Source organism: Tetrao urogallus (assembly GCF_951394365.1).
Source record: "Tetrao urogallus genome assembly, chromosome: 1".
NCBI classification, from domain to species: domain Eukaryota; kingdom Metazoa; phylum Chordata; class Aves; order Galliformes; family Phasianidae; genus Tetrao; species Tetrao urogallus.
This window is the reverse complement of record NC_136813.1, coordinates 65,504,755-65,518,429: the sequence shown is the minus strand read 5'-3', so window position 1 is coordinate 65,518,429 and position 13,675 is coordinate 65,504,755. Positions and strand designations below refer to the sequence as shown.

General features: G+C 44.8%; 1 protein-coding gene across 1 annotated transcript in view; it reads right to left on the bottom strand.

Annotated features, from left to right (window-relative positions):
- Positions 1-8,185: 8,185 nt before the first annotated feature.
- Positions 8,186-13,675, bottom strand: part of JADE3 (jade family PHD finger 3) — a gene marked incomplete at its 3' end in the record, with an annotated part of 29,184 nt that continues 23,694 nt past the window's right edge. The window contains exons 8-10 of the mRNA XM_079543920.1: positions 12,895-13,368; positions 10,818-10,935; positions 8,186-9,084 (exon numbers count right to left, since the gene is read on the bottom strand). Of these exons, the coding sequence (XP_079400046.1) occupies positions 8,186-9,084; positions 10,818-10,935; positions 12,895-13,368 (1,491 nt within the window). The remainder of the gene's footprint in view (positions 9,085-10,817; positions 10,936-12,894; positions 13,369-13,675) is intronic.

The following is a 13,675-nucleotide window of genomic DNA, read 5'->3' as shown; positions in this document are numbered from 1 at the left end:
CTCTGAGATCACTTAGTCCAACCATCAGCCCATGCCCACTGACCACGTCCCTCAGTGCCATACCCCCACGGCTCTTCAACACCCTCAGGGACAGTGGCTGCACCACTTCCCTGCACCATCTACCTCACCACTCTTCTTAGATGAAAATTTTCTCATTATCCAACCTGAATCTCCCATGGCACAATCTGAGGCCATCATTCCCTCTCACCCTATTGCTGTTACCTGGTTGAAGAGGTCAACTCCCATCTCATTACAACCTCCCTTCAAGTAGTTGTGGACAGTGATAAAGTCTCCCCTGAGCCTCCTCTTCTCCAGACTGAACAATCCCAGTTCCTTTATCCCATAAGATTTGTGCTCCAGACTCCTCACAGCTTCGTTACCCTTCTCTGGATACTCTCCAAGGTCTTGATGTCTTTCTTGTAGCGAAAGGCCCAAAACTGAACACGGTACTCGAGGTGAAGCCTCACCAGTACCAAGTACAGAGGTAAGTTGAAACTCAGCTGTCACTTTTCACAAAGCTCAGCCATGTGTGCTGCTCTCCAGGTGCACACAAGTGAGGCCATTGGATGCACGGCCAATCAACAGCTCACTGCCTTTGCCAGCAGGAGATGCTCACAGCCCTGCCCCACTAGCAAGCCTCTGTGCTCCTCACTGACCTCGGCCTTTGCCAGCATGGTTAGAGAACATCTAAACGGGCTGCGTATTGACACACACCTTGGGTGAAAATTAACAGATGATGCACGCTCCAGGTTACAACACCAATTCTCCCTTCTGCCAAAGCATCAAATATTTTGAACTTAGACCTCTAGTTATGTGGCACAGTGCTCCTTTGACTTTTCTGTAATTGCTAACCCAGGCTTGCTGAAAGACAAAACCGAGGAATTTGTGGCTTCATTCACTCATGAGTGACTTCATGAAGACTGACTTGGCCTCAGGTTTAGCAGGAGTGGAAGAGAGATGCCAAAGGAGCTGGCCACTTCCCACTGCTGCACTGCAACCACAATGTTTACCACACGATGAGTGCTAGGGGGCACACAGCACCCCTGTGGCTTCTCACCAGCCAGTGGCTCAGAGGTGCTTGGTGAGCCCGCCTGTTGCTGCACCTGGTAGGGCTCCTTGCACTCACTGTAATCCAGCTGCATGGGAGTGGTGCATCATCACAACCACTAATAGCACAAGGCATAGAGATCCCACAAGGGGAAAAAGTAGCCCCACCCAACAAGAGAGGGTGGTAGACAACTTCATGGCTTGTAAAAAGAAAGCAGTTCTTGCATGTGCAGCTTCCTGAGAGGCTGCAGTTCTTTCTTCTTTTTCATGAGCCCAACCCTGCTGTTTCTTCATTTTTAGAGCCATCTCTGTCTTTTCTTTATTTACTTTTCTTAGTATATAGCTGGGGAAAGCAAGATGAGAAGTGGACATTGCCACATGTTTGTTTTCAGCCAAACATAATTCATGGAATGAGCTTTCCTGCCTGGATCAAGCTTTCATCTGTCAGCAAGCAGCAGGTAGGTGAGCATGCTGAGAGCTCACAGCCATGTACTGCTCTGGGTGATCACAACCATGTCTGTAAGCGCTCATATGATTTGAACATTTGCCAAAGCTCAGCATTTACCTGCTTTGCCTCCTTGAGAGAAGGCAGCACAAGGCTGGTAAGCAGCAAACTTGTGCCCACTGATTATTTTATATGGTATCTCAAGTCTAACACACCTTGCTAGCACGCTGTCAAGGAAGTGAACGCAGAATGGATTAGGAGTCCTAAATGGGGGAGATCTTTTCTAAAAAGGATTGCACCAAGTTACCATGAAGTTGTATCAAAGCATTTAGCCCTAGAAGACCAGTTTCTGTCACAGAACTATCAAAGGTACCCTTTACTTATTAAGATTTATTGGGCAGGCTTCTTTAAGCATCGTTTCTTGTGTACTGGGGGCAAACCCAAGTAAAAGCATCGCAGAATGGAGTGCTATAACCGAGCACACGGTGTGGCCTCTCTCGCTGCAGATGGTTTCTCAAACACCGCTCACACTGCCACATGTGCCTCCCGGCTCCTATGTCAGCACAGCACCTGCTAGCACTAGTTCCTGCCATCCCAGCCACCTCACAAAGCTCAAGTGTCAGGCCGGGCCTCTGCAACTCTCCACTCCGCCAGTGAGGAACAGGGTGCCTCAGAAAGGGTGAGCATTCTTCCAATGGAGCATGGCCAAGAAATGTTTCCTAATGCCTTGCTTTCCTGCTCTTTGTACCCCGTGTGGCCTGGATTTGCATTTTGCTTGCCTTGGGAAAAAGAAAGAGCATTGATACGTCCTGTGGCAGCTGCAGAATTACAGCCACAATGGCGGCAGTATCAGTAACAGTGCCTTCAGTGTTCGCAGCTTTCAGGCACACAAGCCCTTCTTCAGGCCCAAGTCAGAAGCAAACCTCAAATTAACTGCAGGTTTGGGACAACTGCTCTGAGTTTAATTCAGTGCGTTCAATCAGACAATTTGAGAGAAGTCTGTTTTCCGGACTAGCTGCCTGTGACCCATGTAAACGATGACTTGCATCACCTGGCCTACCCATTTCTCCACCTTTAGTCTTATTTTGGCCAGGGGAGACCAGGGGACAGAAGGTAAGCCTGTGCCCTTTCAGAGATAGCAGAACAATGCTGAGCCATCAGCTGGAGGAGTGGAGCTGTCTGGCTCATCCATCCAGATGCAAATGGAGCCTAACTTATCAGTGATGCGGGAAGCACCACCCCAGGAGATAAGAGAGGTGGAGCCATGGAGGAATGCGCCCAGACCCAACTGATCAGGTGGCAGCGGGTCCCCATGGGAATGATTTCTCCCCTCAGCTATCTCATCCCTACATTTCTGGAGCCAACACCATTTTCCCAAGTGGCACACAACACATTCTCTTTTCCTAAGTGCCATTCCCAGCAGACTCCCTGTGGTTACCGAGGCCTCGGCAAATATGAGGAGTGGCGTCTTGATGTCGGTCACAGGCTCAAAGGCTTTTGGACGACCAGAAAGTTTCCTGAAGACATCTTTTATGCATTGCTGTTGTATTAGGTTTGGAATTCCTCCTGATGTCATGGGCCCACCAGTCTGGCTGGAAGAACACCTCTGTAGCCATTAGGGCACCCTGTAAAGGAATGTCCGTCGCAGTGCCCAGTGCTCATCTCCAGGATGAAGGCAGGTGGGGCAGCACCTGGGGGAAAACAAGAGACTGGAAAAAATGTCTTGAGGATGGCAGGGTAAAAAGAAGCCATAAAGATGTCATTAGCAAGCCTAGCAGATTTAGAACAATGCCTCAGATAAGGCAGCCCAGCCAAAACAGATACCAGCTTCAGGGCTCTGGGAGAACAACAGCCCCAAACAAAAGGCAGAAAGGCAGGGCAAGGTGGATCTAGGACACAGCCCCAGCCATGAGAGGCCTGCTGGAGAAAGAGATTATCTGGAAGCTTTACTCATAGAGGCAGAGAAATTAATGGGCAAATACCTAAGGCTGCTTCTCCTTACACAGCAATATAAATTTACCCAAGCTACATGTGAAGGAATTATCTTTAGAAACACATGCATGCACATCTGCTATTTGAAAACAACTGCTATGTTATTTTTAGAGGAAAAAAATAGTTTTGCTTCAAGAAACTGTGCTTGCTGTCCGTCCCAGCAGTCTAGTTCTGCCCTATCACTGAAGAAGAGTCCACTTGCTGGAGTGGAGTGGAGCTCCTGTGCAGTTATTCCAGGATAGAACCACAGAAATCGTTGGGTTTGGAAGGAACCTTTGAAGGTCATCAAGTTGAATTCCCCTGCAGTGAACGGGGACACATACAGCTACATCAGGGTGCTCAGAGCCCTGTCCAGCCTGTTGGGGATGGCCCAGACTAGTGGGCAATGCTGCAGAATTGCACCCTAGAAGGTGCCAAGGTTTGCTGTGCCATGGCGCTGGCATAAAGGAAGAGTAAGAAGCAGAACCAGAACCCAGGACCCTGCAAGTCTTCACGTATCCCTAAAGCAGCAGTACTAAGCCATCCCATTGTTCCTTCTCTCTGCCCTTTGCCAGTACTTTTCCCTTGCATGCCTAGCTCCCAGATTGTGCAAGGAGCTTCCTCTTACTCATTAATTCACATCAAATGAGTGTTTTCCCAATAGATGTGTCAATTCCCTGCAGTGCTATACCCATCATAGGTACTAGGATCGTCTCAGTTCACACCGATCGTGATGACTGGCTTGTCATGTTATCTCAGTTCACATAGGTACATTTAGTAATTCAGGTACTGCGCACGCTTCTTGCTCTGCCACCTCTGCCACACAGCCTGCATGGCTGGGCATCACCCATGGTGGCAGTGAGATATTACATCAAAACCAAGCGTGAACTTTAAAGGTTGTTTTTAATAGTCAAGAATTTGTCATTTCTCCTTGTATGGTTTGGGATTCATGATGCAAAGGGAATGTTATACAAAGGATGCATGTAATGGCAGAGCCAAAGCACCAGTTACAGTTGGAAAGTGTTTTCTCTTTAGGCAAAGACAAATCCAGAGACAGTGGTGCTGGGAATCACCATGAAGGCCCTGCTTATGTTTGGGAGAGTTTGGCCCAAGTTACCATCAACAAGTAACCACTGTCATGGCTGTCGGAATTCTCATTTCTAATGACTGCAAACCAGCAGCAGCTGTTCAAAAAGGAAACAAATGGCAATACCCATGTCCTTCTTTGTCTGTCTTTCCCACATCCCAGGGACAACCGGACTGTACTTTCAAAGAGATGAGAGGCCACCAGTCAAAAAGCCACTAAAAGGCAGCCCCTCACTGGAACCAGCAAGCACACCTTCAGGGAAGAAATCTTTATCCTAAAAATCAGCTGACATTCTGTCACTCATGGCGTCTTCCTACTGCTATTCTTTTCCTCTCCTCTGTACGCACCTTCATTCCCCTTTTCCTTCTTCCATTTGGTTTTCTTCCCAGCCGTGGGACTCAGTGCCCTGTTTCAGCTGTCCCACTCCAGCTGGAGTTAGTACGTCCACTCACACACACATAGTTCACTGCTCTGCTCCTGTCTCACTTCACCATGGCCTCAGGCACACACACACCCCATCCCCGTCCCTCCTGGGCAGGAAGGATGCTGTTGGGGTTGCACAGCTGTTTGCTCTCCATCCTTGCTTTAGCTGCCTCCTTTCCTGCTTTCTCCCCAGCCCTGGGGCAGCAGCAGCTTTGGTCAAGCAGCATGGTACAGAATAGCATCGGCCTGTGTGAGGAGGGGGAACTACAGCAGTACATCAAGCAAAACCCACACACAGCAGCAGCCCGGGAAGGGGCTCGTGCCGATCTGTTCCTTGTACAGCACCAGCCAGTTATTTGTGCACATGTGAGAGCGTACAGGAAGAGGGATGAGGCAGGCAGCCAGGCCTCAGATCCCTCTCTATAACTTAATTTGTACAACCAAGAGAAGCAGACATACTAAAACACGAGCAGACAGACAAAAAAGTGAGACCAGTGCAGCAAATGGTCTGTCGCATTTGCTGGGCTAGGCAGAAACCAAAGCCAGGCATGGACTATTTGCTAAATACAGCACATCAGCGCTCAGTGACTTTTTGGGGGGGCAGGCTGAAGGGAAAAAGTTTTCCTTCACGTTTTGGCTTGTTAAAGTGTTACAAGCTCAAGTGGAAATGATTTACTCCTGATGGATGCGGCGCTGCTGTTGGACTGATGAGTTTAATAACCTATGGACACGGAGAGTGAAGCCCTAAATAAATCACAACAAATGAAAATACTGTTAGCAGTTTCATAATTTAATGAAAAAGTACTTGTAAAAAGGGGACATCTGAAAAAGACCGAGTCCATCTTGGAAAATTGAATATATATATATATATTTATATATATAAAACAAAATGCAAAAACACAACAAAAAAAAAAAAAAATCAACAAATAAGGTTAAGAGGTAATACTTCAAACAGTTAGCCACCGAACACACAATAAAAACTAGCAAATGCACTTTGGGAACAATACTTGAGAACTACACAACCAAGGGCTCCTTCATATATCTATTAAAATCACGTAAAAATTAGCAAAACCGTTGCCCAGGAATGAATAACCCCAGAAGAGCAGAAACACTGAGTTTTGCTGAAGCACCATTTTCCTCACCTCCTCCACACGCTGCTGGCCACAAAATGACATGAACACTTTGCTCGCCTCCCAGTGCAAGCTGTGTGGAATTTCGTGACCAGGAAGAGGATTGCTAATAAATATCGAAGGAGAACTCAGAGAATCAGAACTGGAACACAAATGAACAGACATCTGTTTCCTTATTCTGAACGGCCCATGGCTTAGAACGCAAAGCATTTCCCTTTAAAATAAAATATGGCGAAACCTAAAATGCTACTGTATATTTACACCAAAAGAAATAATTTTGAAGATACAGCTCTAGAAAGACAAATTACACAAATATACATAAAATCAAGAAGTGGGAGGGAAAAAAGAAAAAAATAAGATGCATGAAGCAAATAGATTAGAATTGCCAACTATACCGGGTTGTATTTTTTTTATTGTTATTTCACTACAGAAAAGTCCTCCAGCCTTGACCTGCTAGTCCTATTGCAAGTAGAGAGATTTCAACGGTTAAACCAAATCTGAAAATGTTGCTGTAATTTCCTAAGCAATAAATTAAGATGATAAAGGAAAGCAAGCTGTTGTTTGGGTTCTGCATAGTCATCTTTACGCGGGGTGTGAACCTTCCTAGACAAAATGAGCTCTCTAGGGACAGAGGGTGCTGCAGATGGCTGGAACGTGCAGCACGGCTGAGAACAGTGCAGTAGTTTTGCCTGGAAAAGGAGAAATTTGTCTCTATTCAAACAAAAAAATCCCGGATCACATAAACAAGCCAGAAGGGGTTTCCCCTTGCTTCTCACCTCCTCCACACCGGTTGAAATTTAAACACCAGTTAACAACTGGCTTTAAAGCACATGCAAAAAGCTTTAGTTTGGGAAACAGCAACTGATCCAGAGGTTGAAAAGCAGCTTAATGGAAGCAGTAAGTTTTCAGCAATAAAAAACATACTCCAGATGATGACTGGCTAAAATTTTACAGTCCTAGATGCCAGAAGCAGGGCTCTTAAGCCCACATTTAGGCAGCTAGGGTTGAAAATTTGTGCCTACGTAAAAAATTCGGACAAAATTATTTCTAATTCAGCTTATTTTAAAAACACCAGGTACAAATATTTCTGTAGGTGAAAACTCAATTTCAAGAGGAACCTGGCATCACTGGTGATTGCCTAAATGTAAGTGTCAAATAGCATTTTTCTTTGAAGTAGTACATCTACTTTTGTAAACACTATCCACAAAATTAGCCATCTGTACTTGTTAGCTGGGTAAAATATTTACAAGTGCATCCCACAACAAGCAGCTATGTACAGAGATTAAAAAAAAACTGAAGTACTACAAGTTGTATATTTACAAAATAAGCAAATTATTGTGAAGAGAAACACAACCCTCAGCAGGAGCGGGGAGCAAGGGCACAACAGAGGTCAGCAAGTTTGGCAGCTCCAGCGACACCTGCTCCAACTTCCACAAGGAGCCTGCAGGCACCCCTGCGGCTGGAGCCCCCCCGCAGGACGGCAGGGGACCGTCACTTAGTAGTCGCTTGGGCCTGATCCAGCAGAGCACGCCGGTACGTGCCTGGGGAGCTGAGCCCTGAGTTCTGGGAGAAATCAGCGGGACTCAGCACAGGAGTAGCTCTAACACGTACCTAAAGTGCCTTGCTGGATCAGAGCCGCGCTGCAGGTGCCGTAAGAATGCGGTTTCAGTGTCTCCATTCGCGATTCCTTGCAACACGCCAGAGCAATGCAAGGACTTCTCTAATGCCTGTCCACCACAAGACTGACATGAGGTGGACATCTGGCCTGGCGCACGTGCTGGCAAGGAGGAAGCAGTTTCCTGAATTTACGTAAGGATCAACCGCTTCATGCTTTCCCAGATGTTCAACTCTAATAGAACCCATAATTTCTTCGTGGCTTTGCAATAGCTCGGTTAACCTTGCAAAGGCTGCAAGCCAATTCACAGTTGAACAGAACTACTCTGATTTCACTCCCCTTCCCATCTCCCGCTGCAGTTCTTCCTAACGTAGCTCCTGTGCTGTTTTCTGGAACCTGTGGATGCTGAGCTTTGCACTGGTACACCAGAATACACAAAGGCTGAGTTACCCCGTGGGGGCTTCTAATCACCTTTGTACCGAACTGTGAGAAATCATATTCTTTTTGTTTCTATTGTGACACTCTCTTCCAAAGTCCTTACTTGGGCTTTCTCTCTCCGAGCTACTCCGTCTTAACCTCATTTGCTCTTTATTTTCATCGCTTTCTGCTTCAGAGTCACTCAGCTCCAAGTCGGGACAGTACCCATCATTGTCCTGGTACGGAGCCCCTTCGAGCGTCTGCTTGCTCCACAAGCGCTCTTTTGCTGTGAGCCTTCTTGTTGGCTTCTCACAGCACCGCAAATCTTCCGTTGTCCTCACCAGACTGTTAGTGGCCTCCTTAAAGGACCGGCTAAAGTGTTCGATGGTGGATTTTCTAAAGCCGCTCTGGCTGGCCAAATGAGCCGTCAGCACAGACTCCTGTTCAAAGGGCGTCTGGCTGGAGCTGTCCCTCTGGCTCACGTCGCCAGTCCTGCCCATCAGCCCGTTGGATTTGGCCACCAGCCGCGAGCCATCCTGCTGCAGCCGCCCATTCCCGATGGAGGACTGTCCGTGCAGAGCAGCCTGCAGTGCCAGGGGCTTCCCTGATGGTTGGCCCCGGTGGAACTCTGGCACCTGCACAAGACCGGAGTCCTTCGCCTCGCCACGAGGCTTGCCGATCCCTCCTGTCACAAGCAACCCATTACTTCTGGTGTCGTGCTGATACCTGGGGTAAGATTTGGCTTTGATTTCAAATGCTTCCTTTGACATCGGCACGCTCCTTTTGCTGTAAACAGTGCTGTTGTTGTCAGGAGAGAGCGGTCTGTTGCCTGGCTTCAGCGAGTTATTTTTGCAATCTCCTAGTGCTGATTTGGGCATTTTTAACTTCAGGGTGATCCTGGGAGGTGGGTAGAACAGTGTGTTCTCTAGTGCACTTGTCAGGGTATGGCCTGTGTGAGAAAAAGATGAGGAAGCAGAAGATGAGAAGACTTTCAAAAAAGAGGTAATCGCTTCTTTACCTGTAGGGTTTTACAGACTATGAGAAGGTCATTCAACAAGAAGCATTTGCAAACAGTTACTGTGAAATTATGTTAGGACATTAAAGAGAAGTCAGGCAACTGAAAACAGCTCCGTATCACTTACCAGCTCAGCATTTAGGTACGCATTTTAGAATTTGGATTAAAAACAATAACGTCCCCTTTCATGGGACTTTAAGCCAGTGAATTGAAGCAGTTTTGAGATGTGACTGAAGTAGTTCCAACGGAATTATAAAAAGCTCACATCCAGCTTTGGATAGAGAAAAAACAATGCTTCAAGCTGAGTTGCACTTTGGACTTAGTTCAGTTCTCTGCTTTGTTTTATAAAATTCTCTGTTTTAAAACTCTTTTCACTCCAATATGTTAGTCACTGTGATATAATACACTTGCATCACCACTGCAAAATAGCTATCAAAACATTCTAATAAGCTTTAAAAAGCACTTGGCTTTGTCTTAGTAGACATTTCTAATAAAATCTCATTACACAAAACCAATGTGCTTTAGAGTACTGCTGCTTCCACCAAGTATTGTAGAGTCAACAGAATGGCCTGGGTTGAAAAGGACCACAATGATCACCTAGTTTCAACCCCCTGCTCTGTGCAGGGTCACCAGCCACCAGACCAGGCTGCCCAGAGCCACATCCAGCCTGGCCTTGAATGCCTCCAGGGATGGGGCATCCACAGCCTCCTTGGGCAACCTGTTCAGTGTGTCACCACCATCTGAGTGAGGGTGTGTCCTGGTCTCATCCAAAACAGTTAAAAAAACAAACAAAAACCTGTCAGTGCTAACAAAACTTATCCATGAGTAGTGAAAAAACACAAAGCTTTCACTTTAAGAAGGTTATGGAAAACACAAGAAGTATCTTGAACAAACATCAAGATTTCTATTTCACGCTGCAGAAGCAATTACCTTCCTATTAAAAAAAAAATAAATGGCACTGTAATATATACTCTTTCTCTTTCCAAATCATAAAATATCCCAAATTGGAAGGGACCGATAAGGATCACTGGGTCCAGCTCCTGGCTCTGCATAGGACCACCCAAAGTTGTGTTCCTCATTTCAGGACACAGATTTAATAAAAATTAAGGGCGGAGTTTGTTTTGGTACAAAGCAGTTACTATTCACTGTTAGAAACAAGAGTGCTTAAACTCTTTTTGAAGGAAGTTTAGTAACTGCAGACCACAAGCTAAGAAATGCCCCTCCGTAACGCTCATCAAGTACTCAAGGCAACATGAGAACAGCAATTCCTATCAGTCACTCTTCTCTTTTGCCGGAAGAAATTAACTACAGCAAGCAAAAAACTTCTCAGCTGGAGAGTAGAGCTTGCTGTGGGCAAACAGCAGCATGAAACAGTGGCCCAGCGAAGCAAAAACCTAGAGATCTCCATCAGTTTGTTTCTGCTTCCTGGATGCTACAGTAATTGGAAACTAACTGGCATATGGCAGCAGCATCTATGGAGTAAGAAGAGATCCAACTCAAGATTTTAAAACATCAGTGTTTGTGGATGTTGCTAAATTAATAAATGGTATATCCAAAGAAAGTTTTTAAAGGCAGCTGTCAAACATTAAAACACTAAGCAGAAATTTAATGGGAACATTTTTTTCAGTTTGTTGTAACTTATAAATATTTTACATTCATATGATTACCTGCAGCAATTTCCTGATTAATGAGCTGAACTTGCAAATTGAAGACCTGTTCATGTACTTTACTGTGAGACAGCTTCAGTTTCTCTCTCCTGCTTACCATGTAGCAGAGATTTCTTACCTGCAAAAGAAATAACACTCAGTATAAAATTAAAAAAAAAAAAAAATCCTGACTTAGGAAAAATATTGGCTCAACAACAGAATTATAGAAACATTGCGAGCAAAATCCCTTGGCAAACACCTCATGAATGTTACTGAACAGATGTAACTAAGAATATAAAACAAATCCTGCATTTTTTTTTTAATTGCCAGTTTACTGAATGCCCTGATGAGACAGCAGAATGTATTTTCATACATTCTTCATGAAGAACAGAAAGGGAACACAAAATTCCAGTCAAAGGAAAAGCACACGATCTGTACAGCTTGTTTGTTTGAAGCCTACTTCCACCACACATTATGCTGGGGATCCTACTGCAGTCAATACTCAGTTCTCCCAGAATTTCCTTGCAAAATGTTTCACAGAATGATTTTTAACAGCTAAATTTGTTTGTTTCTCCTAGGATTACTGTTACATTGGAAAGTAATACTTTTAACAAAGCTACTCAATAGAGCTGGCACGCCTGGACTTTACGTTTACACGTCTGGAATTAACGTGTAAATCACCCCTAAAAGAACACTGCAGTTTCTTGTGCATTTTACACATTTTTGTTGATTCATTCAGCAGTTTATTTTCAGACTCCATTGCAGTTCTGCACATATTTCTGCTTTCACTGTTGGAGTTAATAGCAATATTTCCACCTAGCGTAACGAAAATAGGAAGAGATGAAGAAAGTTGTGATACAGACCTGAAAGAGCCTGCAGAACACAGAAGCAGCACAGCGGCTGGCTGAAAGATACTTGCCACGTGTACTTCCCCCCAACACTTAACTTGAGCTGCTCAGAAACCGAAGCCTCTCTCCCCAGAAAGGAAATTCCAAGATTCCCAAATTAATTTTCACCTAAAGACATATCTGAATTGGAAGTCTTACGGTGTGGGAAATTCAGAAACTTTGAGATAGATTTCAAACTACCAAGTCCCTCCACTCAAAGTAAACTCATCCATTTCAACACAGTCAGATATAAAACAACTACTCTTCGAACAAAAAGGAAAAGCTTGAAATGCTTTATTGAGAAAGCAGACAAAAAAAAAACAAAAAACAAACCTTCCATTCAAAGCATGTTATGTATGTATAGAATATACATACATAACACAAATTCCTGCTCCGGATTTTGCTCAAGGACTCCATCTTTTCTGAATGCTGGCTAGCTGATTATCTGGTAAAGAGCCAAGCTGAATACTGGTAAAAAGATCATTTCCTTTTTACTCTACTCAGCAAAGCCACAGGCAGTACTAGACCTGGCGGGTTGCTTTCCAACAGCTAACTAACTGTAGCATCCTGGGCAGCTACGTGCAGGGAAAGTGTCCAATTTAAGAGCATGAGATGTGATTCAGCCTCCCTTACCTAGGGCTAGCTGACAACAGCACGCTGTCAAAGAAGGGAGGTAAGGGGCCTGAATCAGGAGCCACGGGAAGCCGTCTGAGCACAAGCCAGCATTCTTCTTCGTGTGTGAAACAAAAAAGCCTCTACAGTAGTTAACCCAGGACTTCACCTAATTGCCCTTTAACTATGAGGGTGAGAAGGTCTGTTTCAAGTTTTTGCAGAATTCCTAAAAATGTTAAATCACACTCACCACAGAATACTTGGTGCTTTACCTAGGCAAATTCAATTTACATAGAAATCGAAGAGTCAGTGCTCAAGTGTGTCCATTGTGCATGGAAACAGACAGTTACATTATACAAAGGAGAATCCTCTAAGCAAGGCAGGAAGCGTGGTGCTCACAGTGGATCTCTCACTGAACTGAAAAGGGACAGCTCCTGAAAGTCTGCAACATGCAGCGTACCACCAGAACGGAGTTCAAGCCCTTACCTTTTTATCATTATTATTTCATAAATCATCTCCCTGCGCTTCTCTCATCCCCACTTTTGTTTGGACAAAGCTGCTGCTCACTTGCACATCGTTTTTGTCAGTTAAACTCTTACCCTCTCTAGGTCCTGCCTCAAATGCATGAACATCCTCATGCGAGTATGAATGCTATCTTCTTTTGGCTGCACCAAGCCATTTTCTTCATCCTCCTTGGGAGGAAACAAAGGTTTGTTAAAGTTACTTTTTCGCTTTAGTTTCCAGTAATTGTAGATGAAGTCTACAGCAAGTTTAGGGAGGCCCAGTTCTGCTGCAACATCCTCCACTTTAACCAGTGAGTAAAACTCTTCTTCCAGCTCCCGGAGTTTCTGGGCTCGCAAACTGGTTTTCTCACTCTCTGTTTGCTTCTGATCTGTTATGCTCTTGGGATGTTCATCAACATCAGGCAGCGAATTCTGTTTGTTCTTGCTGTGCTTTAGACAGTATGACTTGAATTTGACCTCATCCCCATCATCCAGGATAGTCTTCATCTCTAAGCTATGCTCAAAGGCACAGGTGACATGAAAGGCAGTGATGCAGCTTTTCACTGAACACTACAAATGAAAGACATAAAACAAGAAAGTCACTAAGGGTAGTCACAAACTAGGAAAAAAACATAATTACATGAAACTTCGTCCCTACAAAACCAAATTTAAGTACCCTGAAGAAGTCAGCTGATATTTCTAAGTCAGAATCACGTGATTTGTTATTTTTTCATCTGTGAACAGCATTCAGTGATTTCTGATCCAATTGGTGGATTTCTGATCCAACTTAATGCATCTCAGCCTCATTCAAAGGAAGGCAATTGATAGACACTTCTCACTCTGTGCTAGACTGCTTAGGGAACCAATTTGTTAGCAG